The 26399-nt window shown below is 48.3% G+C and overlaps 1 protein-coding gene across 1 annotated transcript; it reads right to left on the bottom strand.

The window, feature by feature from the left end:
• Positions 1-458: 458 nt before the first annotated feature.
• On the bottom strand, positions 459-26399 carry LOC119321402. The gene is made up of 12 exons (XM_037595096.1): positions 26115-26399; positions 2906-2980; positions 2729-2803; positions 2417-2601; positions 2229-2345; positions 2049-2114; positions 1854-1920; positions 1718-1771; positions 1216-1320; positions 1050-1106; positions 929-972; positions 459-817 (listed from the first exon to the last, which is right to left on the bottom strand). Coding segments are annotated over exons 1-12 (1131 nt in total). The 3' UTR covers positions 459-816.

Genomic DNA, 26399 nt, shown 5'->3' with positions numbered 1-26399 from the left:
AAGAGAATAGTCAATCAATCCGAGCAGTTGGTGATGCATAATGAATGATAGGGATGCAAGTGGGTAGGGCTGGACCAAAACCTCGTAGGTCGTAGCTCGCGAACTTAATGAGCGCTTGATAGTTCGGCGTGTTAAGCTCGTATCTCGCTTCTTAATAAACAGAGCCAATCATTGATTTCAGCTCGTTAAGCTTAACGAGCTTAACAAGCGAGCTAACGAGTTTCACGAGTAGCTCGTTAAGCTCGTTAGTAACAACACAACACATATTTCTTTCCCTAATAATAAAGCACGAATTGACTCCATGGGTTCACCGCCACAATACATTTCTTCCCTTGAATTTACGCTTTCAATTTTTTTACCTATATTATTTTCTACATCCAAGGTGGTACTATTCATGCGTCATAATATGACAAACTTTTTGTTTCACCTCAGCCCATCTATTCAATCTAATCGACATATGATGCAACAAACTACTATATTTCTTTTTATAGTCACCATATTTCATCTTGAAAATCATACATATACATTCATCATGTATATCGTAACACATTATAATCTCTTAACGAGCGCTCATGAGCTTAACGAGCTTCAAACGAGCTGAGCCGAGCAGAGTTTTCTGCTTGTTAATCTTAACGAGCACGGGCTTAACGAGTACGAGCTTCGAGCCGAGCTGCTCGTTAATCCACCCCTAGAAGTGGGTACCCTTTAACATGTTTGTTTAGTTAACATATGGATCAACCCAACATGCATCAGATTGAGTAGCATACTTCCATCTTTCTTGAAAACGGACCTGTTCCTCTTGAGCCCGATGCCTAATCTGCAACAATCAATGCAAATATATTTGGTTTTAGGTCCATAGTTTATAATGATACAACAAGGAGAATGATTGTGAGTTGACCAGATGTTGGTTAGTGAGAAGTTATGTTACCAATGATCTGTCACCGAAGCTGGGCGATGCTTCAGGAGAGGCGCCTACATACATACGGTTATGACTTCCCAATTACTAACAGTTAAACGTTCAAAGTACACTAGTATTCAGAAATACATACCATCATTGATTCTATAGGCGCCTCCGATTCATCTCCTGGTGCTGCATCGGAGCTACTCTGTACTTCACATAAATAAATGGATAGATATGTGTTGTCGACCAATCTAGTCTGTCTCCATGTAGTTCTTTCTAGCTAGGATGGATGGATCAAACGACGACATATGTACCTTGTTGTCTTTAGAAGGAGGAGAAGAAGAGGAGCCGAGTGTGGGGATGCCCAAATGAAGGAGGTACTCGCTGTCGACTACTCCAACGTTCTTGCTCCGATCCCCCTGCCATCATCGGTTCATCCATCCATCATGACATCCCTCTCATTAGAGCATCTATAATAGGCGCATGAAAGTTTCACGTGCTAAAATAGTTTTAGCGTGTCACTGTAACACTTATAACGCGCCGGACCTAACATTGGTTTAGCAGATGACAAAAAAACGCGTGTCAAAATGCACTGCAAATTATGAAGCGCCCGCAATCCGGCGCCCCAAATTTACAGCTTTTGATAGCGCTTTTTAGTGCGTGCCTAATCTTTTTTTATGCGTGCACTATTTAAAGCTTCTGCTGGAGCTGTCCGGCGTCCAAAAAACCAGAATTTTAATGCGTGGAGCAGTTTTTGTGCGCCTATTGAAGATACTCTTAAGGGACTACAAATGGTCTCTGGCCCTGTCACCTCACCTGAGCGCAGTAGCCGAATTTGAAGTCCAAGCCCCATGCATGAATCAGATCGTTCTGCATTATATGCACGTATGCATTAATCTATTGTGTCTAATAGTTGGTACACAGGAGAGAGAAGAGAATCGAGCTTAGTCACCTGGATCATATGCCACACACAATGCCATGCTGCTCTTGAGAACACGGGAGCCATCATTTCAACAAATCTGCACATATAGTCCAATAAATATCCAATCCACAAGTGATCTATTAAGGTGGGAGAAACAACTAGCCACGTAATTGCCACATTGATCATCCAGCTTACAACAACAACAACAACAACAATAACAAGTACCCAGTGCATGGAGGCGCCGTACTGTTTTCATAGCACCTGGTGGCTCCCTTTTGCTTGTAAATCCTTCTGTATATATGCATGTGCATTTGTTATTTAAAGAAACTAAAATAGGAAACTAGAGAAGCTGGACTTTAAGTTGAAAAGGAAACACAAAAGTTATTCATGTTGTACTCCATGCACCTATGGAAGCCCCCTTTCCGCGCACGCGCAGTGATCCAGTGATGAACCTTGGAATTGGTAGCGTCTAGAGCAGGCTGCGATATCTGAAGCCCTTCCTTTTCAACTATCGCCACATATCTGCGAGGTATGTACGTGCACAGCTTGTGAGAGATAAACCACATGAATTGATTGCCGAGACGAACACACACCTGGCAGGATGAAAATGCTGCACTCCAAGGTCTTCGTCCCAGACGAAGATGTAGTCGTACTCGTGGACGATGTCCGGGTGCAGGAACCGCTTGGCGAACCACCATTTCGTCTGGTTGACCGCCGAGACGTGCACCACCACGCCGTCGTAGTGGAAGATCATTATGCTGAAACCGTCGGAGAAGAACTGCGCACGGCCATGCCGATGCCGATTCCCGCGCAACAACCGATTAGATCACATGATCAGGAATGCATGGAAGAAAATAAGAGGATAAAGTGTAGTAACTCCACAGACTTAATGCACGCGCGTGTACCTTGGTGGCGATCGTATCCACAACCTCCTTCTGCTTGATCCCAGCAGCAATGGCCAGCAGGCTTCTCGTTTTGCCCTGAATCCATCAACGAAGTGGATGCAATTTCGTTTGTCAAACTAAGAAGAAGAAGAAGAAGAAGAAGAAGAAGAAGAAGAAGAAGAAGAAGAAGATACGTACACTTTCTGCTGGCGGAGGCCAACTTGTTAGATCGTCGATCGCATCTCCAAGTCCGAGTGGCTCGCAATGATGTCTCTAGGCAAGGCCGCAGTCGGCGCTCCGGAGTCATGCCGTCACAGCTCGCGGCTGGCTGCCGGGCTGCAGCAAGACCAGAGCGGCGGCGAGGAACAGAGCAAACAGCGCGGAGACAGAGGCAACGCGAACCGAACAAGACGAACACGGCACGGGCATTCTCCTCAGTCGTCAGCCGTCACCACCTTGCGCTGGCATCACATGGGTTCACGATGGAGTTGTATGGCCAATCAACGCCTAACGACCGAATTCATGTCCATGGATGGAGCCATGTCAACCGTAACCTGCATGGACTTGGACAGGTCACAGCGGATTAGTAATGGTAGTAGTAGAACAGTTTGTCTAATTCACATCTAGTTGTTTTTTAAGGATGTCTAAGCTCCCAAATATATAATGCAACAACAAGAAACTAATAAAAAACTAGGACAAAAAAAAAGACCACAAATAGAGTGGACATCAGCTTAAATGTGACATAACTATGTCACATCTAAATGTGTCCTAAACAGACCCGTAGTAGAATAGGGATCAAGCCAGCCCGTGCTGGATCCTTGTCAGCACGTGATGGCCATTAATGTACGTGCGTCGGTTGGTACCCGCAGGTTGCACGCGCACCCCTCATCGACAAAAATATGCTAAAATTACTGCCATGCTCAACGCACGAGCACGTTGAGATCCCTATATATATACACCTAGAGGTGTATGTAGGGGAACTCTTAGTCATACAGTAGAAATTTGATAGCATCGTTAATGTATTCCAGAGTCTCCAAGCCCGTGTGGAAGAACACGGTTGTTATCATTTTTCATTCCTGCTGGCCATGCCCTATTGCCTTAGCCGTTGCAATCGGAGCTTGGCACGCTGCAATAGGAGCAAACGCTACAAGGCATATAATATAAGCCTCGCGCTGGGCATGCTCTAGTCTTATGTTTTCTTGGTTCCACACTCTGATGATCAAAGGTGAAAATATAAGTTTTGTACGGGCGATGACATTTGGCTCTCAGGATCACATGATCGCCTTTTTCTTTTTCTTTGGGAAAAATTCAAAAATCAAGTTCAGAAGATTCGACAAAATCCGGAAAAATATGATGAGTCGACATTACGCTGAGTCATGTACCATAAAGTTCTTGTGTTTCTTCTCTACGGTGTTTGTGTATCTCCGTGTGGGTGGCCAGATCGGACGGTTTTGCCCTGTGTGGCATGTTGTGATGGTTTTAGCCCGGTTTTTCTTTCATTAACTGGACAACCCTTTTTTTTAATGAAATTGAGATTCCCTAGGGACCGAGTTTGAAAAAATAAAGTTCTTGTGGTAAGCCACACAAATTTTTTTTGTGATTTTTCTGAGGTGTAGTTTAGGTGAAAAGAAAAACAACTGTGAAAGGAGACTTGGGGTTCTTTTTTACACATCACTATTTGTCGTGGGCAGCACTTTGTCTCTCCCGCAGCGAGACAAAAGGAGGTCTAACTCGAAGCATGGTTAATAATACAGCCAACAGTTGGCTATATGATGTTGACATGTCATCTATATCCAAGCTTATAGCCGACAAGTACAATAGTTGAATATAAATGTGTACTACTTTGTTGATTCATGACCCACCTTACTCTATCACAAAGTCGATAGAAGCACGTGCTACAACCGGCTGTTAACTAGTAGCCTGCTTCCCTTCTCTCTCTTCAACCTTAGCAAAACTATAGTATTTAAAATCTTATAGCTCGCCTACATCACCTTATTGTACTTGCTCTCACAGCGGGGGCGACGGACGATGACGGACGTGTACGCGGTAGAACGTGCTAATTTAATCTTATTCCTTAATCAAAGTCCAAAAATAGAGGAATTGGGGTTAATTCATTTATGGTAAAAGTAGCAATTATTTCTAGTTGAAAGTGCTCCTCCCTATGATCCATATTAATCGACTTCGATTTAGTATATCGAAAGGAGTAGTTCATTTCAAATAAAAGTGTGACTTCATACCTGTAACTATTCCTGCAAACCATTGGCCCAGAAAAAAAATGGGCACTAATGGAAACAACATTGGCCCAAAACGGGTCTTGAACAGCTTGGTAAGGGATGGAGCGCTCGCGTCGAGAGGCGGCAGCACATGGGCCGGCCCAGGTTCGCTGGAGGGCAGATTCTCAGTTTTTTATTTATGTTTTGTGTTCTTATTTTTGTAGGTTTTCTTATACTTTAAAATATATATATGTATATGTATATATACACACACATATACATATATACACACATATATATATGTATATATATTACGAAAAACACACTTCCAAAATCATTTGAAAATTGTTGAACGAGTATTTAAAAAATGTTGAACAAGGAATATAAAAATGTTGACGAGTATTTAAAAAATGTTGAACAAGTATTTGATTTTTTTGAATAAGTATTTAAAAAATATTGAACAAGTATTTGAAAACAGTGTTGATCTTGTATATAAAAGTGTTGAACAAATAATTAAAAAATGTTGAAAAAGTATTTCAAAAAAATGTTGAACAAGTATTTTGAAAAAAAATGTTGAACAAGTATTTGAAAAAATGTTGACCGTGTATATAAAGATGTTAAATAAGTATTTGAAAAATGTTGAACAAGTATTTTTTTTTCCTTGCAGAGAATGTTGAACAAGTACTTAAAATATGTTGAACAAGTATTTGAAAAAATGTTGAACGTGTATTTGAAAAACAATGTTGAACAAGTATTTGAAAATAAAATGTTGATCATGTATATAAAAATGTTGAACAAGTACTTAAAAAATGTTGAACATGTATTTGAAAAAACAATGTTGAACATGTATTTGAAAAGAAAATGTTGATCATGTATATGAAAATGTTGAACAAGTATTTGAAAAAGGTTGAACAACTATATAAGAACTTGTTGAACAAATATTTGAAAAATATTGAACAAGTATTTGAAAAAATGTTGAACTAGCGTTTGAAAAATGTTGAACAAGCATTTGAAGAAAAAACCGAAAAGGAAACAAAGACCCGGAGAAGAAAAAGAAACAAAAGAAAGCAAAAAAAAATGGAAAATGGAAACTACACAAAAAGTGGAGAAGAAAAAAAGAAAACGAAAAAACCGAAGAAAAAATGAAAAGAAAAAAGATAGGAGAAAAAAAACGTGAAAACAAATGGAAAACTGGCTTCTGTCGCCTCAACTAAGAAAGGCATCTCACTCGGCAAGGTGATCAGAGTTGGCTCTCCCCGAGGAGAACAGGGATCTAATCCTCATTCTCCCATATCATATATTAATTTTCTGCACGACGCACATGCACCAGCTGAGGTTACGAAATGTGCGTTAAGCGACACGGAATAGGAAACGCCTGGTGGTCCTAAAGTGACCAAGATAGTGTTGCGCATGTTGAATGGAAAAGATTTTCCTAGAGAGATAAATCGGACTTCCATTGTTCTTATTCCAAGGTATAAAACCATACATCTCTCCCGCAATATCGACCTATTAGTCTATGCAACAATTATACAAAATTGTGTCCAAGGTTCTAGCAAACAGGTTGAAGAAGACTTTGCCAGAAATGATCTCTGAAGAACCATCAACATTTGTTCCTGGTCGTTTCATCATGGACAACACAATTTGTGGCTATAAATGTTTACGTTTTATGAAAACAAAGAGAAATAAATCCAATTTGCACTGTTCTTTGAAGCTGGATACGATGAAAACCTATAACAGAGTAGAATGGTCATACCCGAAAGCCATTGTGAAGAAAATTGGGTTAGCCCCAAGATTTGTGCAGCTGATCATGAATGGTGACACCTCTGTTAATCGAGGTGCTTCAAAGGAGTTTCAACCTTCAAAGGAGTTCTTTTTAACGGAGGTGCTTTAAAGGAGTTTCAACCTTCTCGGGGTATTCGGCAAGGTGATCCAATATCACCTTACCCCTTTTTACTTGCAGATGGAGGTTTGTCATGCATGTTGAAACGGAAAGAGGTTGCTTCTGTTAGCATTCAAGTAGCTCCGATGACACCTAGTATCAATCATCTTCTTTTTGCAGACGATAATTTACGTTTTTATGAAGAGATCTGTTGAAGGAGCCACTTGGGGTAAGAGATTCGGTTTGAAAATATTGTGATGCGTTCGGTCAGAGAATAAACCTAGCCAAATCATCCATTTACTTTAGCAAGGGATGCAATGAAAATACGAGAAGTGTCATAAAGTAGACTTTGTAAGTGGAAAAGGAGTCTCTCAATGTGAAATACTTGGGCTTGCCGGCGGACGTTGGGAAGCAAAAGAATGGGGTATTTGCTTATTTGAAGGATAGTGTCGTGGTATTTCCTCGACATATGCCAAGGGATGGCTTATCACGCGTGGGGACAGGAGTGCGTTGCCGAGCTCTAGAAGCGGGAGTAGGCAAGACCTCAAACGACGTCGGGTCTTATCCAGTTCGGGGCTCTCCGTGAAGATAACACCCCTAATTCCGCTCTGCGGGGTCTCTGCATCACTATGATCAAATAGAGTATCTACAAGTGTGCTCCTTGAGCTGTTTCGGCTAGAGGAAGAAGAAGGCAAAGCTAGCTCTACTCCTTCCCTAGATACATGGGTGTATGGTGGTTGGAATGCTAAACCCTTTGCATGGGTGAGCCTGGGGGTTTACATAGGCCTACCCCTAGGGGTACGTTGGTAATCCGGCTGGTGGTAGGACCCGCCTGTCAGTGTCTCTGGGCTCCGGCTTCTCCACCGATAGCTGGGGCCCGCCGCCTGATGGGCCCCGCCGACTGCCGTGAACTCGGCCGACACGTAGGGCCCGTCGCCTACGGGCCAGGAGGACTATGCCGCACTGTAGCCTCGCCTCTAATGACGGTAGCTTGGTCAGGGGGGCGTATGGCTACAGTACCGTCGCCTGGTGGGCGATTACTCTAGCCACACCCCGTCCCTTCTGGATAATGGCGCACATACTCCAAGGGGAGGGACGGTCGCCTGCTAGGAGTCGCCCCCCCTTGTGGCCGCCTGCTCTGGCCTTGCCACCTTCTGGTGATACACGTATAGGTGGGGCCTGCCGTCTGCGGGCCGCACCGACCGCCCATCATGGGAGCATGGCCCTATTTGACGTAGGAGACGCCATGGGCCACGTGGCTACAGTACCGTGCTAGGCGTGGGGTGTCCGCTTGGTACATCCGCATGTGGTCACGTTCCGCCCGGGATTTGGGGGTGGCAGGCCGCACTGTGGCCATGCCCCGTCTTGTCATAGCAGGTGGGCACAAACTTTGAGGGGGCGAGGGGCCGCCTCGTAGGAGTCAGCCCAGTCCCTTGCCCCCTTCTTGGAATCCGCTTCCTTCTTGGGGTTCGCCTCCTTCTACGAGGCGACCCTTTGGCACCTGCCGGCCCCACGGGCCAGCCTTGCGACCAGTCGGGTTGAGGGGCTTGGCCAGCCCTGATGTCTTAAAACCTGTTGGAGTGTGGATGAGGCTACCCAGGGTCTATCCCCTCGTCAGTTGTCGGAGTAAATGACCACGGGTAGCCTAGCCGGCTCCCTTTGGCCCTTAGAAAAAACAATGGGCTGACCGAGCCTTGATGCGCCTAAGACACGGGGCCGCCTTCTTCCGGCCGGCTACCGGAAGGCGGCCTGGCCATAAACTCTCTTGGAGGACGCCACAATAGGGCCGGCTCCAGGAAGCCGGCCGCGCAAAGGCCGACTCCAAGAAGCCGGCCCAAGAAGATCAAGTCCAAGAAGCCGGCCCCTGGCAGGCGGCCATTAGCCGTACCCTAAAAGTCTGCACCCCCATAACGATGATGGGACTGGGCGTGGCTACAGTGGACCCTGCCACCCCCGAATCCCGGAACACGCATGGCTACAATACATCATACGGGACGACCATCACCCATCCGGCGTGGCACTGTCGCCATGCAGATCATGACACCCTCCACGACGGGTCGCCAGTATGGCCCATAGGCGGCTGGCCCCTTCAGTCAGAGAGACACCCGTAGGCGGCCTGGCCTCCCCCAGCCGGCCTGAGGCCAGGCCGGCTTCCTATAGCCGGCTTGCTCCCCCCTCGGGGCGCGCGCATCATTAAGGAGACAAGACGAGGTAAGGCTACAGTGAGAGCCCGCAAGGCGGCGACACTGTAGCCATGCTTACCTCGACAAAGCCCTCGTCATCAGAGGTGAGGCAATAGTAACCAGCCCTCGACAAGACCCCCAAGCGGTAGGGCCGGCCTGTCGACCAATGGGCCGGCAACCGGCGGGACCCACCAGTCGGCGGGCCCCAGAAGCCGGAGGAGAAGCCGGTGGTCGTAGACGCTGACGGTCGGGACCCGCGCCCAGCCGGATTACCATTGTACCCCCGAGGGTTAGGCCTATATAAACCCCCCGGGACACCCATGCAAAGGGTTGATCTCACAGAGTTTTATACACCACCATAGGGAGAGAAGAGAGCTAGCCTTGCCCTTCTTCCTCCTCCCACCGAACAGCTCAAGGAGCCTCTTGTAGCTTCTTATCGATCTAGTGATCATGCGGAGACCCTGCAAAGCAGGAGTAGGGGTATTATCCCCACGGAGAGCCCCCAACCTGGGTAAGATCCGCCGGCGTGCATGTCTTTGCCTTATCCCGTTTCCAGGCACCGGCGATGTCTTACTGGCTCCCACAATGATAAGCCATCTGTTGGCATATGTCGCACCTATCACCCGACATTTGGCGCCCACCATGGGCCAGGTGCACCGTTGTCCGGAGACCTGCTCTAGACGGGAACCCTTTTCCTCCCTAGCGAGCGTAGCCAGCCCGGCATGCCCGATGGAATTTGCCCCGACGCGCTGCAAAGCGTCGACGACGCCTGCGCAGCGAGCTGCCTCGCCGATCTTCTTGGCGAGGCTCGCATCTCCGACGAGCCCGCATCCGACGCAGGCACGGGCTGCCCCGAGAGCCGCCTCGTCAGCCTCCTCGACAAACTCCACGTCTCCGGTGAGCCTACCGCAGACTTGGAGTCGGTCGGCTCCACCGACCCAATGCTTGTCGACTCCGACACGGCGTCGCTCGATGCCTTCCCCACCAACGTGATTATCTTCGACGACTGTCGGTGTAAAAACCGGCGGATCTCGGTAGGCGGTCCTGAACTGTGCGTCTAGGCGGATGGTAACAGGAGACGAGGGACACGATGTTTTACCCAGGTTCGGGCCCTCTTGATGGAGGTAAAACCCTACGTCCTGCTTGATTAATATTGATGATGTGTGTTATAAGAGTAGATCTACCACGAGATCAAGGAGGCTAAACCCTAGAAGCTAGCCTATGGTATGATTGTTGTTCGTCCTACAGACTAAAGCCATCCGGTATATATAGACACCGGAGAGGGCTAGGGTTACAAAGAGTCGGTTACAATGGTAGGAGATCTACATATCCGTATCGCCAAGCTTGCCTTCCACGCCAAGGAAAGTCCCATCCGGACACGGGACGAAGTCTTCAATCTTGTATCTTTATAGTCTTGGAGTCCAGCCGATGATGATAGTTCGGCTATCCGGACACCCCCTAGTCCGGGACTCCCTCAGTAGCCCCTGAACCAGGCTTCAATGACGATGAGTCCGGCGCGCATGTTGTCTTCGGCATTGCAAGGCGGGTTCTCCCTCCGAATAATTCATAGAAGATTGTGAACACCAGGATAGTGTCCGGCTCTGCAAAATAATTTCCAAGTACCATCGTAGAGAGAATAATATTTACACAACTTCAATCTGCTGACGTATTTGATGGCGTGACGTCACACCACTACCAAGCCTTTACTTGAATCGTTTTTATTGTACCACCTCAGCACGTTTAGCGAAGCGGTTTCCTTGGCACATCTTGTCGAAGCAGAGATCGTGTTCCCCTTATTCCGGGATTCCCATCAATACGGATGTGGGTAACCCAACCGCGCCATTGATTGCGGCGCTTGGGGGATAAGCGAGTTTTATCAGGCCGGTGGGGATGCATGTTTCCGTCCGCCCATATAAGGGGATAAATATCTAACCCTTTTACATGCGCCTTCTTCCTCCTTGGCTTATCCATCTCTGCGAACCCGAGATCCAGCGCCCAAGCCCGCACATCTCACCTCAACCTGTTCCAACTATGTCCGGAGCAGGAGGCAAGTGGATGGCCTCCTTCGTCACGGAGGGGCAGATCCAGAAGTTGCGCAATGCCAGATACTTGTCCAGCGACATCACGCACCGGCTCACCATCGAGGGAGAGCTCATACCCACCCCCAAGCCCCATGAGAGGGTAGTATTCCTTCCCCATTTCCTCCGTGGACTGGGCTTTCCGCTCCATCCCTTTATCCGGGGGCTCATGTTCTACTACGGCCTGGATTTCCATGATCTGGCCCCGAATTTCGTCCTCAACATCTCGGCGTTTATCGTCGTGTGCGAGGCCTTCCTCTGCATCCAGCCCCACTTCGGCTTGTGGCTCAAGACCTTCAGTGTCAAGCCGAAGGTTGTGAAGGGCAGCCAAGTGGAGTGCGGAGGCGCCATGGTGGGTAGGATGTCCCACGTTACGTGGCTGGAGGGCACTTTTGTGGAAACCATCAAGGGGTGGCAATCGGGGTGGTTCTACATCACCGAGCCGCGTGACCCTGATTGGGCAGCAGCCCCCGAATTCAGATCCGGCATCCCCACACGGCTCACCTCCTGGAAAGAGAGTGGCCGGATCTGGGGCGATTTAGAGGAGCTGACCAGACTCCAAGCCTGTATCCAAAAGCTGATGGACAAGAAGCTCAAGCTTGTTAACATAGTCCAGGTCATGCTCATCCGCCAGATTCTCCCGTGCCAACGACGGGGCTTCAACCTGTGGGAGTTCAACCCGGCATAGCACCAGACTTTGAATGGCCTCTTCGACACTACGTACGAAGATGTCTGGAAGGTGCTGTTCAAGGGCGCCGAGGCTCCCGCATCCGCTACCAAAGATCGCAGATTCAGCTTGGAGCGTCCAGCTGATGAGGTAAGTTATTTTGTCCTTTAAGGGACGCTTGTTTTCCATAGTTTGACTCTATGCGGGATCTAAACTCCCTTTCCTTTGACAGGACTGGCTGAAGAAGGCCGCACATGCTATCTGTCCGGCCCCATTGCCAGAGGGCCCAGCGGACGCCCGCCTAACGGGGCTGCTGGCTCCGGCACCCCACGTGGTGCCGGAGAAGAAGGCCAAGAAGAAGGCCACGGGGACTCGGAAGAGTTCCCGTTTTCAGGTGCTATCGGATGATGAATCCGAGGCCGACTCCTCCCACCAAGGCGAGGAGGAGAAGAAGAAGGCCTCTCCCCCAGCGGGGGAGGGAAGAAAAGGTAGGCCTCCCCAACGAGGGAGGCCGAAGGGTCCAAGAAGGGAAAAACTCTTCCCCCGGCATGCTCTGCCAACGCCAGTGACGACGACGAGGACTGGCCTCCAAGGGCCAAGCCCCTGGCGAGATCGTAAGTATCCGGACTCCCGAATAACTTATAGGTTTTTATTTTTCATCACATAATGTCTTTCTAATGCCGCATACAACCCTGCAGTCCGCCTAAGGACGATCTTCCCACTTTGTCAAGTGGGTCCTTAGGGGCGTCGGATATGGATTCTCTTCCGACTGCCTCCACCCCCCGTGACACGGACGATGCCGAGGTGGGATCCCAGGAAGGGACCCACCAGGAGGAGAGGGCCCCGGAGGTGTCACAGGACAACCTCCCGGACTTTGCACTGGACTCGGCCCCGGAACCCACAGTGGCTCCGGAGTCCGGCGGGCGACCCCTTCGCAAGAAGGGCAAGACCGTGACGCCGGCTGCCTCTGTCCAACCAGAGGTGCCGGATAATTTGCTGGAGGCGCTCAACGGTGCCTCCATCGAAGAGGAACACCGCACTGTTATGAGTGCGGTGATTCAGAAGGTGCATCTCGCCAAGAGCGGGCTGACCGAAGCCTGCAGCAGCCTTCTAACAGGCTTTGAGGTAAGAATTTCAATATGTATAAAATGGTACCACATAGACACTAGCCCCTGATGCTCGGTTCGGTATTCGGAAAGAAAAGCCGAACTGAGGATCTAAAAAAAATATACACAGGAGTCATAAAAAATATGTCAATATGGGACTGCAGGCTGCGCTGCTGACCTCCGCCGCACTGACTGCGGAGGTCAATACTTTGAAGAAAAACCTCGAGCGGTCTGAGAACGAGCTCGGCCGTACCAAGCAGCAGCTCGAGGACAAGGAAGGTGAGTAACACCTTATTAAAATTGCACCTTATAGAAAAGGATTTTGGTTGCAAAAAGAATGACAAGGATGTTGGAAATATGCCCTAGAGGCAATAATAAATTGATTATTATTATATTTCCTTGTTCATGATAATCGTTTATTATCCATGCTAGAATTGTATTGATAGGAAACTCAGATACATGTGTGGATACATAGACAACACCATGTCCGTAGTAAGCCTCTAGTTGACTAGCTCGTTAATCAATAGATGGTTACGGTTTCCTGACCATGGACATTGGATGTCGTTGATAACGGGATCACATCATTAGGAGAATGATGTGATGGACAAGACCCAATCCTAAGCCTAGCACAAGATCATGTAGTTCGTATGCTAAATCTTTTCTAATGTCAAGTATCATTTCCTTAGACCATGAGATTGTGCAACTCCCGGATACCGTAGGAGTGCTTTGGGTGTGCCAAACGTCACAACGTAACTGGGTGGCTATAAAGGTACACTACGGGTATCTCTGAAAGTGTCTGTTGGGTTGGCACGAATCGAGATTGGGATTTGTCACTCCGTGTAAATGGAGAGGTATCTCTGGGCCCACTCGGTAGGACATCATCATAATGTGCACAATGTGACCAAGGGGTTGATCGCGGGATGATGTGTTACGGAACGAGTAAAGAGACTTGCCGGTAACGAGATTGAACAAGGTATCGGTATACCGATGATCGAATCTCGGGCAAGTACCATACCGCTAGACAAAGGGAATTGTATACGGGATCGATTGAGTCCTTGACATCGTGGTTCATCCGATGAGATCATCGTGGAACATGTGGGAGCCAACATGGGTATCCAGATCCCGCTGTTGGTTATTGACCGGAGAACATCTCGGTCATGTCTGCATGTCTCCCGAACCCGTAGGGTCTACACACTTAAGGTTCGATGACGCTAGGGTTATAAAGGAAGTTTGTATGTAGTTACCGAATGTTGTTCGGAGTCCCGGATGAGATCCCGGACGTCACTAGGATTTCCGGAATGGTCCGGAGGTAAAGATTTATATATAGGAAGTCCTGTTTCGGCCATCGGGACAAGTTTCAGGGTCATCGGTATTGTACCGGGACCACCGGAAGGGTCCCGGGGGCCCACCGGGTGGGGCCACCTGCCCCGGGGGGCCACATGGGCTGTAGGGGGTGCGCCTTGGCCTACATGGGCCAAGGGCACCAGCCCCTAGAGGCCCATGCGCCAAGATATAGGAAAAAAGGGGAGAGTCCTAAAGGGGGAAGGCACCTCCGAGGTGCCTTGGGGAGGATGGACTCCTCCCCCCTCTTAGCCGCACCCTTTCCTTGGAGGAAGGGGCAAGGCTGCGCCTCCCCCCTCTCCCCTGCCCCTATATATAGTGGAGGGGAGGGAGGGCATCCATACCTGAGCCCTTGGCGCCTCCCTCCCTCCCGTGACACCTCCTCCTCTCCCGTAGGTGCTTGGCGAAGCCCTGCAGGATTGCCACGCTCCTCCATCACCACCACGCCGTTGTGCTGCTGCTGGATGGAGTCTTCCTCAACCTCTCCCTCTCTCCTTGCTGGATCAAGGCGTGGGAGACATCATCGAGCTGTACGTGTGTTGAACGCGGAGGTGCCGTCCGTTCGGCACTAGGATCATCGGTGATCTGAATCACGACGAGTACGACTCCATCAACCCCGTTCACTTGAACGCTTCCGCTTAGCGATCTACAAGGGTATGTAGATGCACTCTCCTTCCCCTCGTTGCTAGTCTCTCCATAGATAGATCTTGGTGACACGTAGGAAAATTTTGAATTTCTGCTACGTTCCCCAACAGTGGCATCATGAGCTAGGTCTATTGCGTAGATTCTTTGCACGAGTAGAACACAAAGTAGTTGTGGGCGTCGATATTGTTCAATATGCTTGCCGTTACTAGTCTTATCTTGATTCGGCGGCATCGTGGGATGAAGCGGCCCGGACGAACCTTACACGTACGCTTACGTGAGACCGGTTCCACCGACAAACATGCACTAGTTGCATAAGGTGGCTGGCGGGTGTCTGTCTCTCCCACTTTAGTCGGATCGGATTCGATGAAAAGGGTCCTTATGAAGGGTAAATAGCAATTGGCATATCACGTTGTGGTTCATGCGTAGGTAAGAAACGTTCTTGCTAGAAACCCATAGCAGCCACGTAAAACATGCAAACAACAATTAGAGGACGTCTAACTTGTTTTTGCAGGGTATGCTATGTGATGTGATATGGCCAAAAAGGATGTGATGAATGATATATGTGATGTATGAGATTGATCATGTTCTTGTAATAGGAATCACGACTTGCATGTCGATGAGTATGACAACCGGCAGGAGCCATAGGAGTTGTCTTAATTTATTTGTGACCTGCGTGTCAACTTAAACGTCATGTAATTACTTTACTTTATTGCTAACCATTAGCCATAGTAGTAGAAGTAATAGTTGGCGAGGCAACTTCATGAAGACACGATGATGGAGATCATGATGATGGAGATCATGGTGTCATGCCGGTGACGATGATGATCATGGAGCCCCGAAGATGGAGATCAAAAGGAGCAAAGTGATGATGGCCATATCATGTCACTATTTGATTGCATGTGATGTTTATCATGTTTATACATCTTATTTGCTTAGAACGACGGTAGTAAATAAGATGATCCCTTACAACAATTTCAAGAAGTGTTCTCCCCTAACTGTGCACCGTTGCGATAGTTCGTGTTTCGAAGCACCACATGATGATCGGGTGTTAGATTCTAACGTTCACATACAACGGGTGTAAGACAGATTTACACATGCGAAACACTTAGGGTTAACTTGACGAGCCTAGCATGTACAGACATGGCCTCGGAACACGGAGACCGAAAGGTCGAGCATGAGTCGTATAGAAGATACGATCAACATGAAGATGTTCACCGATGATGACTAGTCCGTCTCACGTGATGATCGGACACGGCCTAGTTTGACTCGGATCATGTAATCACTTAGATGACTAGAGGGATGTCTATCTGAGTGGGAGTTCATAAGATGAACTTAATTATCCTGAACATAGTCAAAAGGATTTTGCAAATTATGTCGTAGCTCACGCTATAGTTCTACTGTTTAGATATGATCCTAGAGAAAAATTAGTTGAAAGTTGATAGTAGCAATTATGCGGACTAGGTCCGTAAACTGAGGATTGTCCTCATTGCTTCATAGAAAGCTTATGTCCTTAATGCACCGCTCAGTATGCTGAACCCCAAACGTCGTTTGTACACGTTTTGATAACTACGTGATAGTTCAGTGAAACGGTTTAGAGTTGAGGCACCAAAGACGTTTTTCGAAATGTCGCGGAACATATGAGATGTTTCGAGGGCTGAAATTGGGATTTCAGGCTCGTGCCCACGTCAAGAGGTATGAGACCTCCGACGATTTTCTTAGCCTGCAAACTAAGGGAGAAAAGCTCAATCGTTGAGCTTGTGCTCAGATTGTCTGAGTGCGACAATCACTTGAATCGAATGGGAGTTGATCTTCCAGATGAGATAGTGATGTTTCTCCAAAGACATTGCCACCAAGCTGCTAGAGCTTCGTGATGAACTATAACATATCAGGGATAGATATGATCATCCTTGAGGTATTCGCGATGTTTGACACCGCGAAAGTAGAAATCAAGAAGGAGCATCAATTGTTGATGGTTGGTGAAACCACTAGTTTCAAGAAGGGCAAGGGTAAGAAGGGATACTTCATGAAACGGCAAATCAGCTGCTGCTCTAGTGAAGAAACCCAAGGTAAAACCCAAACCCGAGACTAAGTGCTTCTGTAATAAGGGGAACAACCACTAGAGCAGAATTACCCTAGATACTTGGTAGATAAGAAGGCTGGCAAGGTCGATAGAAGTATATTGGATATACATTGTGTTAATGTGTACTTTGCTAGTACTCCTAGTAGCACCAGGGTATTAGATACCGGTTCGGTTGCTAAGTGTTAGTAACTCGAAACAAAAGGCTACGGAATAAACGGAGACTAGCTAAAGGTGAGCTGACGATATGTGTTGGAAGTTTTTCCAAGCTTGATATGATCAAGCATCGCACGCTCCCTCTACCAAAGAGATTGGTGTTAAACCTAAATAATTGATATTTGGTGTTTGCGTTGAGCATAGACATGATTGGATTACGTCTATCGCAATACGGTTATTCATTTAAGGAGAATAATGGTTACTCTGTTTATTTGAATAATACCTTCAATGGTCTTACACCTAAAATGAATGGTTTATTAAATCTCGATCGTAGTGATACACATGTTCATGCCAAAAGATAGTAATGATAGTACCACCTACTTGTGGCACTGCCACGTAAGTCATATCGGTATAAAACGCATGAAGAAGCTCCATATTGATGGATCTTTGGGCTCACTCGTTTTTGAAAAGTTTGAGACATGCGAACCATGTCTATTGGTGTATATGCATGAAGAAACTCCATGCAAATGGACCGTTTTGACTCACTTGATTTTGAATCACTTGGGACATGCAAATCATACCACATGGGCAAGATGACTAAAAAGCCTCGTTTTCAGTAAGATGGAACAAGATAGCTACTTGTTGGAAGTAACACATTTTGATGTGTGCAGTCCAATAAGTGCTGAGGCATGCAGTGAATATTGTTATGTTCTTACTTCACAGATGATTCGAGTAGATGTTGAGTATATTTACTTGATGAATCACGAGTCTGAATTATTGAAAGGTTCAAGTAATTTCAGTGTGAAGTTGAAAGATCGTCGTGACAAGAGGATAAAAGATCTATGATATGATCATAGAGATGAATATCTGAATCACGAGTTTGGCACAGAATTAAGACATTGTGGAAATTGTTTCACAACTGATACAGCCTGGAACACCATAGTGTGATGGTGTGTCCAAACGTCATAGTTGCACCCTATTGGATATGGTGCATACCATGATGTCTCTTATCGAGTTACCACTATCGTTCATGGGTTAGGCATTAGAGACAACCACATTCACTTTAAATAGGGCACCACATAATTTCGTTGAGACGACACCATATGAACTATGGTTTGGAGAAACCTAAGTTGCCGTTTCTTGAAAGTTTGGGGCTGCGACGCTTATGTGAAAAGTTTTCAGGTTGATAAGCTCGAACCCAAAGCAGATAAAATGCATCTTCATAGGACACCCAAAAACAGTTGGGTATACCTCCTAATTCAGATCCGAAAGCAATAGGGATTGTTTCTTGAATCGGGTCCTTTTTCGAGGAAAGGTTTCTCTCGAAAAGTTGAGTGGGAGGATGGTGGAGACTTGATGAGGTTATTGAACCGTCACTTCAACAAGTGTGTAGCAGGGCACAGGAAGTTGTTCCTGTGGCACGTACACCAACTGAAGTGGAAGCTTATGATAGTGATCATGAAACTTCGGATCGAGTCACTACCAAACCTCGTGGGATGACAAGGATGCGTGCTACTTCAGAGTGGTACGTAATCCTGTCTTGGAAGTCATGTTGCTAGACAACAATGAACCTACGAGCTATGGAGAAGCGATGGTGGGCCCAAATTCCGACAAATGGTTAGAAGCCATAAAACCCGAGAGAGGATCCATGTATGAAAACAAAGTGTAGACTTTGGAAGAACTACTTGATGGTCGTAAGGCTGTTAGGTACATATGGATTTTGAAAGGAAGACAGACAATGATGGTAAGTGTCACCATTGAGAAAGCTCGACTTGTCGTTAAGATGTTTTTCGACAAGTTCAAGGAGTTGACTACGATGAGACTTTCTCACTCGTAGCGATGCTAAGAGTCTGTTGGAATTATATTAGCAATTACTGCATTATTTATGAAATCTTGCAGATAGGATGTCAAAACATTGTTTCCTCGACGATTCTTGAGGAAAGGTTGTATGTGATACAACCGGAAGATTTTGTCTATCCTGAAATATGCTAATAAGTATGCAAAGCTCCAGCAATCCTTCTGAGGACTGGAGTGAGCATCTCGGAGTTGGAATGTATGCTTTGATGATGATCAAAGATTTTGGGTGTATACAAAGTTTATGAGAAACTTGTATTTCCAAAGAAGTGAGTGGGAGCACTATAGAATTTCTGATGAGTATATGTTGTTGACATATTAATGATCAGAAATGACATAGAATTTCTGGAAAGCATATAGGGTTATTTGGAAAGTGTTTTCAATGGAAAACCTGGATTAAGCTACTTGAACATTGAGCATCAAGATCTATAAGGATAGATCAAAACGCTTAATAGTACTTTCAAATGAGCACATGCCTTGACGTGATCTTGAAGGTGTTCAAGATGGATCAGTCAAAGAAGGAGTTCTTGCCTGAGTTGTAAGGTATGAAGTTAAGACTTAAAGCTCGACCATGGCAGAATAGAGAGAAAGGAACGAAGGTCGTCCCCTATGCTTAAGACATAGGCTCTACAGTATGCTATGCTGTGTACCGCACCTGAAGTGTGCTTTACCATGAGTCAGTCAAGGGGTACAAGAGTGATCCAAGAATGGATCATGGGACAGCAGTCAAAGTTATCCTTAGTAACTAGTGGACTAAGGAATTTTCTCGATTATGGAGGTGGTAAAGGGGTTCGTCGTAAAGGGTTACGTCGATGCAAGCTTAACACCTATCCGGATAGCTCTGAGTAGAGATACCGGATACGTATAATGGAGCAACAATTTAGAATAGCTCCAAGTAGAACAGTTATTTGGAATAGCTCCAAATAGAACGTGGTAGCTGCATCTAGGAGATGACATAGAGATTTGTAAAGCACACACGGATCTGAAAGGTTCAGACCCGTTGACTATAACCTCTCTCACAAGCATAACATGATCAAACCCATAACTCATCGAGTGTTAATCACATGGTAAATGTGAACTAGATTATTGACTCTAGTAAACTCTTTGGGTGTTAGTCACATGGGGATGTGACCTTGAGTGTTAATCACATATCGATGTGAACTAGATTATTGACTCTAGTGCAAGTGGGAGACTGTTGGAAATATGCCCTAGAGGCAATAATAAATTGATTATTATTATATTTCCTTGTTCATGATAATCGTTTATTATCCATGCTAGAATTGTATTGATAGGAAACTCAGATACATTTGTGGATACATAGACAACACCATGTCCGTAGTAAGCCTCTAGTTGACTAGCTCGTTAATCAATAGATGGTTACGGTTTCCTGACCATGGACATTGGATGTCGTTGATAACGGGATCACATCATTAGGAGAATGATGTGATGGACAAGACCCACTCCTAAGCCTAGCACAAGATCATGTAGTTCGTATGCTAAAGCTTTTCTAATGTCAAGTATCATTTCCTTAGACCATGAGATTGTGCAACTCCCGGATACCGTAGGAGTGCTTTGGGTGTGCCAAACGTCACAACGTAACTGGGTGGCTATAAAGGTACACTACGGGTATCTCTGAAAGTGTCTGTTGGGTTGGCACGAATCGAGATTGGGATTTGTCACTCCGTGTAAACGGAGAGGTATCTCTGGGCCCACTCGGTAGGACATCATCATAATGTGCACAATGTGACCAAGGGGTTGATCACGGGATGATGTGTTACGGAACGAGTAAAGAGACTTGCCGGTAACGAGATTGAACAAGGTATCGGTATACCGACGATCGAATCTCGGGCAAGTACCATACCGCTAGACAAAGGGAATTGTATACGGGATCAATTGAGTCCTTGACATCGTGGTTCATCCGATGAGATCATCGTGGAACATGTGGGAGCCAACATGGGTATCCAGATCCCGCTGTTGGTTATTGACCGGAGAACATCTCGGTCATGTCTGCATGTCTCCCGAACCCGTAGGGTCTACACACTTAAGGTTCGATGACGCTAGGGTTATAAAGGAAGATTGTATGTGGTTACCGAATGTTGTTCAGAGTCCCGGATGAGATCCCGGACGTCACGAGGAGTTCCGGAATGGTCCGGAGGTAAAGATTTATATATAGGAAGTCCTGTATCGGCCATCGGGACAAGTTTCGGGGTCATCGGTATTGTACCGGGACCACCGGAAGGGTCCCGAGGGCCCACCGGGTGGGGCCACCTGCCCCGGGGGGCCACATGGGCTGTAGGGGGTGCGCCTTGGCCTACATGGGCCAAGGGCACCAGCCCCTAGAGGCCCATGCGCCAAGATATAGGAAAAAAGGGGAGAGTCCTAAAGGGGGAAGGCACCTCCGAGGTGCCTTGGGGAGGATGGACTCCTCCCCCCCTCTTAGCCGCACCCTTTCCTTGGAGGAAGGGGCAAGGCTGCGCCTCCCCCCTCTCCCCTGCCCCTATATATAGTGGAGGGGAGGGAGGGCATCCATACCTGAGCCCTTGGCGCCTCCCTCCCTCCCGTGACACCTCCTCCTCTCCCGTAGGTGCTTGGCGAAGCCCTGCAGGATTGCCACGCTCGTCCATCACCACCACGCCATTGTGCTGCTGCTGGATGGAGTCTTCCTCAACCTCTCCCTCTCTCCTTGCTGGATCAAGGCGTGGGAGACATCGTCGAGCTGTACGTGTGTTGAACGCGGAGGTGCCGTCCGTTCGACACTAGGATCATCGGTGATCTGAATCACGACGAGTACGACTCCATCAACCCCGTTCACTTGAACGCTTCCGCTTAGCGATCTACAAGGGTATGTAGATGCACTCTCCTTCCCCTCGTTGCTAGTCTCTCCATAGATAGATCTTGGTGACACGTAGGAAAATTTTGAATTTCTGCTACGTTCCCCAACAAAGGATAACGTGGGTATTGCAGGGGCCACTAACAAGGTGGCGACCCTGAAAGAGGCGGTGGCCGCGGCCGAATGCAATGCGGCTACGGAGCGCACCGAGCGAGAGAAGCAGGAGGCGCGGGTGGCGGAGGTACAGCAAGAGCTCCAGGATCTCATGCAGAAACATGAGAGCCTGGGCGTGACTCGAAGACTCGAGAGTCTGAGCTTGCAACGGCTCTTGAGAGTGCCAAAGCCGCTAAGGCCGAAGCCTACAAGGCCCTCCAGGAGATTGAGGCGGTGAAGAAAATAGCAGCGGGTAAGGCATTTTTCATGCAAAGTAAGCATGTGAGTGTTAATTACCTGTTGCTTACCCGAATTCGGAGCTCTCCAGGAGCATTCGCAGATCTTCCTCGTAGCGTGTCCGATGCTGCCGCATTCTACCGGGCCGAGGAGGGGAGCTCGACGAAGAAGGTCTTCTAGTCTCAATATGCTGAGGCCGGACATCCGGTGCCCCTGAGTGACCAGCTGAAGCAGCTGGTCGAGCTCCACAAGGCGGCCGAACAGGTCATGAAGGGCCTCATAGTTCGACTGTGGCCTAAGGAAGCCATGCCTGGGAGCTACTTTGGCCTGGTGCAGTGGCTGGTGGATGCGTGCCCGTGGGTTGAAGTCATCAAGCACTCCGCCTGTATCGAGGGTGCCCGTCAGGCCCTTGCCCACGCGAAGGTGCACTGGGGCAAGATGGATGCCCAGAAGCTTGTGACGGACCCGCCACCAGAAGACAAGGAGCATCGCACGCCCGAGATGTATTATAAGAGTGTGCTGAAGGGCGCCCGCACTATTGCGGGTGAGTGCTCCAAAGATGTAATATTTGAGTAGGCTCGCATTTTGTTATCCTGTGCGCTGAAGACTTAGTTCATTTGCGCTAAGCAACACTTGTTAATTTAGAATATTACCTTCTGTGCGGCTGTTTATCAAATTTGAGAGATGGCAAGTCGTCGGCTTCAGCCCCCACGCCACGAGTGCTGGGGTATTTGGGATAAATTTGAGCGCTCTTGTTCCCATATTTGGGTCCATCTAGGGAGGCGCTCAACACAACGAACAAGGCAACCGGACTTATAATGCTTGAACACTCTCACTTAGCCATAGAATTCTATAATTTTAAATTTCGGCGAAGCCCCTAGTCTTCGGAAGGCCGAATTTGGGGCGCTATCCACGCCTGGGCCGGACAGGATCCGGCTCCTCGCTCTAAGCGGCATAAGTCTTTAGGGACTCGCAAAAACCTCTCGAACAGCGACCGGCTCTTGCCTCATCATGACAGTCAGTTTTAGCTTTCTCCACTGAGGCGTTAACCCAGCTCAACTGGGGCGCAATCGCAGTGGTTCTCCCAGTGCTACCTTAGCCGATATAACGGAACGTAAGGTACCAAAACATGGGAGCCAGGCAAACCCAACTATTGACCCAAGACATGATTCGGAGCCGATGCATATAGTGCTATAAGTTTGAGGTGCCGCACTTGTGAAAATGTTCGGACTTATCACACCATGATGCGGGAAACATAAGCCCCTGGTGTATTTAGCCGTACCAAACGTACGGATGCGTAATGTCATAAATGAACATATGTATAAAAGAGAAATGCAACTGGAAGCAAAAAGGTGCTGCATTACTTATTCAAGAAAAACTGCTATAAGTGCAGAACAATACAAATGGTGCGATAAGCAAGGGATGGGACTGTTAAACATGTCCCCCTCCAGGGGTAGGCTGCGGAATGGTGCATAAAACAGATTTAATGCTCGTAATGGAGACCACCTGGGTATTTGCTGTAGCCTTTCTTCTTCCCTGGCTGTTGCATCGTGAGTTCGGCAGGTCTACTACCGGACAGGGCCTCTAGCGAACGGAGTCCTGTGGGAAAAAAATAAAAAGGAGAAGAAAAAGAAAAAGGAAAAGAACGACACACTTGAGAGCCCCTGGTGTGGTTGAGCCGCAGTCTGGGCCTATCATGGTCGCGCCCCTCTCCCCATGCCCATGGTATCTTCAGAGCGTAATGGTGTACGCGAAGGACCTATCTTCACGTTTTACAGGGGCTGGGGTTGGGGCCGCACTGCTACGCGTGCTCGGCACGTGCCAGGTGGTCTTGTTGTAGGTTACTCCGGGCGCGCTTAGTTGTGTCCGGCAGCTTAACAGCCGGACTCGAGAATTGCCTTAAGAGGCTGCATTGTAGTTCTGCCGTGAGAGCCGCTGTATGTTCCTCCGTGCGGAGAGAACGTTCAGTGTTTCCATTGACCATGATGACTCCTCGAGGGCCTGGCATCTTGAGCTTGAGGTATGCGTAGTGCGGCACCGCGTTGAACTTTGCGAACACGGTGCGTCCGAGCAGAGCATGATAGCCGCTGCGGAACGGAACTATGTCGAAGATTAACTCCTCGCTTCGGAAGTTATCCGGGGATCCGAAGACCACTTCCAGTGTAACTGAGCCTGTACAATTGGCTTCTACACCTGGTATGATGCCTTTAAAGGTCGTCTTGGTAGGTTTAATCCTTGAGGGGTCTATGCCCATTTTGCGCACTGTGTCTTGATAAAGCAGGTTTAGGCTGCTACTGCCGTCCATCAGGACTCTGGTGAGGTGAAATCCATCGACGATTGGGTCTAGAACCAATGCGGCGAATCCGCCATGGCGGATGCTGGTGGGGTGGTCCCTCCGGTCAAAAGTGATCGGGCAGGAGGACCATGGATTGAACTTCGGGGCAACTGGCTCCATCGCGTATACATCCCTGAGTGCACGCTTCCGCTCCCTTTTGGGTATGTGCGTTGCGTATATCATGTTCACCGTCCGCACCTATGGGGGGAAACCCTTTTGTCCTCTATTGTTCGGCGGCCGGGTCTCTTCCTCGTCATTGCTATGCAGCCCCTTGTTATTGTCTTCGGCAATTAACTTGCCTGCCTGCTTGAATACCCAACAGTCCCTGCTGGTGTGGTTAGCTGGCTTTTCGGGGGTGCCATGTATCTGGCACAAGCGGTCGAGTATTCGGTCCAAATTGGACGGACCCGGAGTACTTCTTTTGAATGGCTTTTTCCGCTGGCCGGGTTTAGAGCCTCTGAATCCGGCATTGACTGCCGTATCCTCACTGTTGTCGCCGTTAATCCGGTGTTTGTTTTTGTTACGACGCGACCTGCCATTATCGTCCTTGATATCCAGACTGCCAGAATTTTTGCTGGGGTTGTTGCTGCGTGCTAGCCAGCTGTCCGCACCTGCGCAGAAGCGGGTCATGAGTGATGTGAGGGCTGCCATGGATTTTGGCTTTTCCTGTCCCAGGTGCCGGGCAAGCCACTCGTCGCGGATATTGTGCTTGAAGGCCGCTAGGGCCTCCGCATCCGGATAGTCGATGATTTGGTTTTTCTTGGTTACGAACCGTGTCCAGAATTGTCTGGCCGATTCGTCTGGCTGCTGAATTATGTGGCTGAGGTCATCAACGTCTGGTGGTCACACATACGTCCCTTGGAAGTTATCGAGGAATGCGGCTTCCAGGTCTTCCCAACTCCCAATTAACTCTGTGAGCATTTGATTCTCGACATTCTCGTCGTTCCTTTCTTATTCTCGAGTTCTCTCGATTCTTTGCTTCTTCTCTTCAGTTCTTGCTTCACCTCATCCCTTTTCTCTTCCGTCTCGGTCCTAAGATCTCGGGACGAGATCTCTTGCTAGTGGAGGAGTGTTGTAATGCTCCGGATCCGATGCGCCAGGTGTCTGCCAGTTATTCGTCGTTGTTGCCATGTCATTTGCTTGCGTGTTGCATTTTGTCATGTCATCATGTGCATTGCATTGCATACGTGTTCGTCTCATGCATCCGAGCCTTTTCCCCGTTGTCCATTTTGCAATTCGGCACTCCTATGCCCTCCGGCGTTCCCCTTTCGTCTCTCGTTGTGAGCGGGTATTAAACGTTCTCAGAATGGATCGAGCCTTGCCAAGCGGCCTTGGTATAGCACCGGTAGACCGCCTGTCAAGTTTCGTGCCATTTGGAGGTCGTTTGGTACTCCAACGGTTAACCGGGTAACCGTAAAAGCCTCCTTCTCTTGGCAGCCCAACACCCCTTCCAAACTGGCCCAAAACCCATCTAACTCCCCTCCATGCTCTCGGTCGTTCGATCACGATCGCGTGGCCGAAAACTATGCTCCATTTGGACTCTCCTAGCTCCCTCTGCCTATAAAAGTGTCTCCCCCTTCCAAATTCGCGGTCTAATCCCCCGAAACCCTAGTCTTCTTCCACCTCTCGCTGCCGAACATGTCCATCCCGTGCCGGACGTGTCCGCCCGCCGCCCCCGACGAATCGTGCGCTGCCACGTCGCCCCAACCAGCTCCCGCCGCGGCGGCCCTCTAGAGCCCATCCGCGGCCCGCCCGAGCCGATCTGGGCCCGGACGAGCCCGTGCCGCCGCCGAGCGCCCACTCCCTCCTCCCGTTCGTCTCCTCGAGCTGCTCCCGCAGCACCTCCCGCGACCGAGCACCGGCGCCCTCGCCGCCCGGCCACCGGCAGCCCGCCGGCGAGCCCCAGTGACCAGGCCAGTGCCCCGTGCCCATCCCCAT

The sequence above is a fragment of the Triticum dicoccoides genome, chromosome 6B (genome assembly GCF_002162155.2).
Source record: "Triticum dicoccoides isolate Atlit2015 ecotype Zavitan chromosome 6B, WEW_v2.0, whole genome shotgun sequence".
NCBI lineage: Eukaryota > Viridiplantae > Streptophyta > Magnoliopsida > Poales > Poaceae > Triticum > Triticum dicoccoides.
Note: the sequence above shows the minus strand (reverse complement) of the source record. Positions and strands in the feature narration are given on the sequence as shown.

Coding starts and splice junctions, on each gene's coding strand:
- LOC119321402 (XM_037595096.1), bottom strand. CDS start 26,399: ATGGGGATGGGCACGGGGCACTGGCCTGGTCACTGGGGCTCGCCGGCG. Junction 1,921..2,048: donor ACGGCGCCTCCATGCACTGG/GTACTTGTTATT, acceptor CTATATGTGCAG/ATTTGTTGAAATGATGGCTC. Junction 973..1,049: donor CGCCTATAGAATCAATGATG/GTATGTATTTCT, acceptor GTATGTATGTAG/GCGCCTCTCCTGAAGCATCG.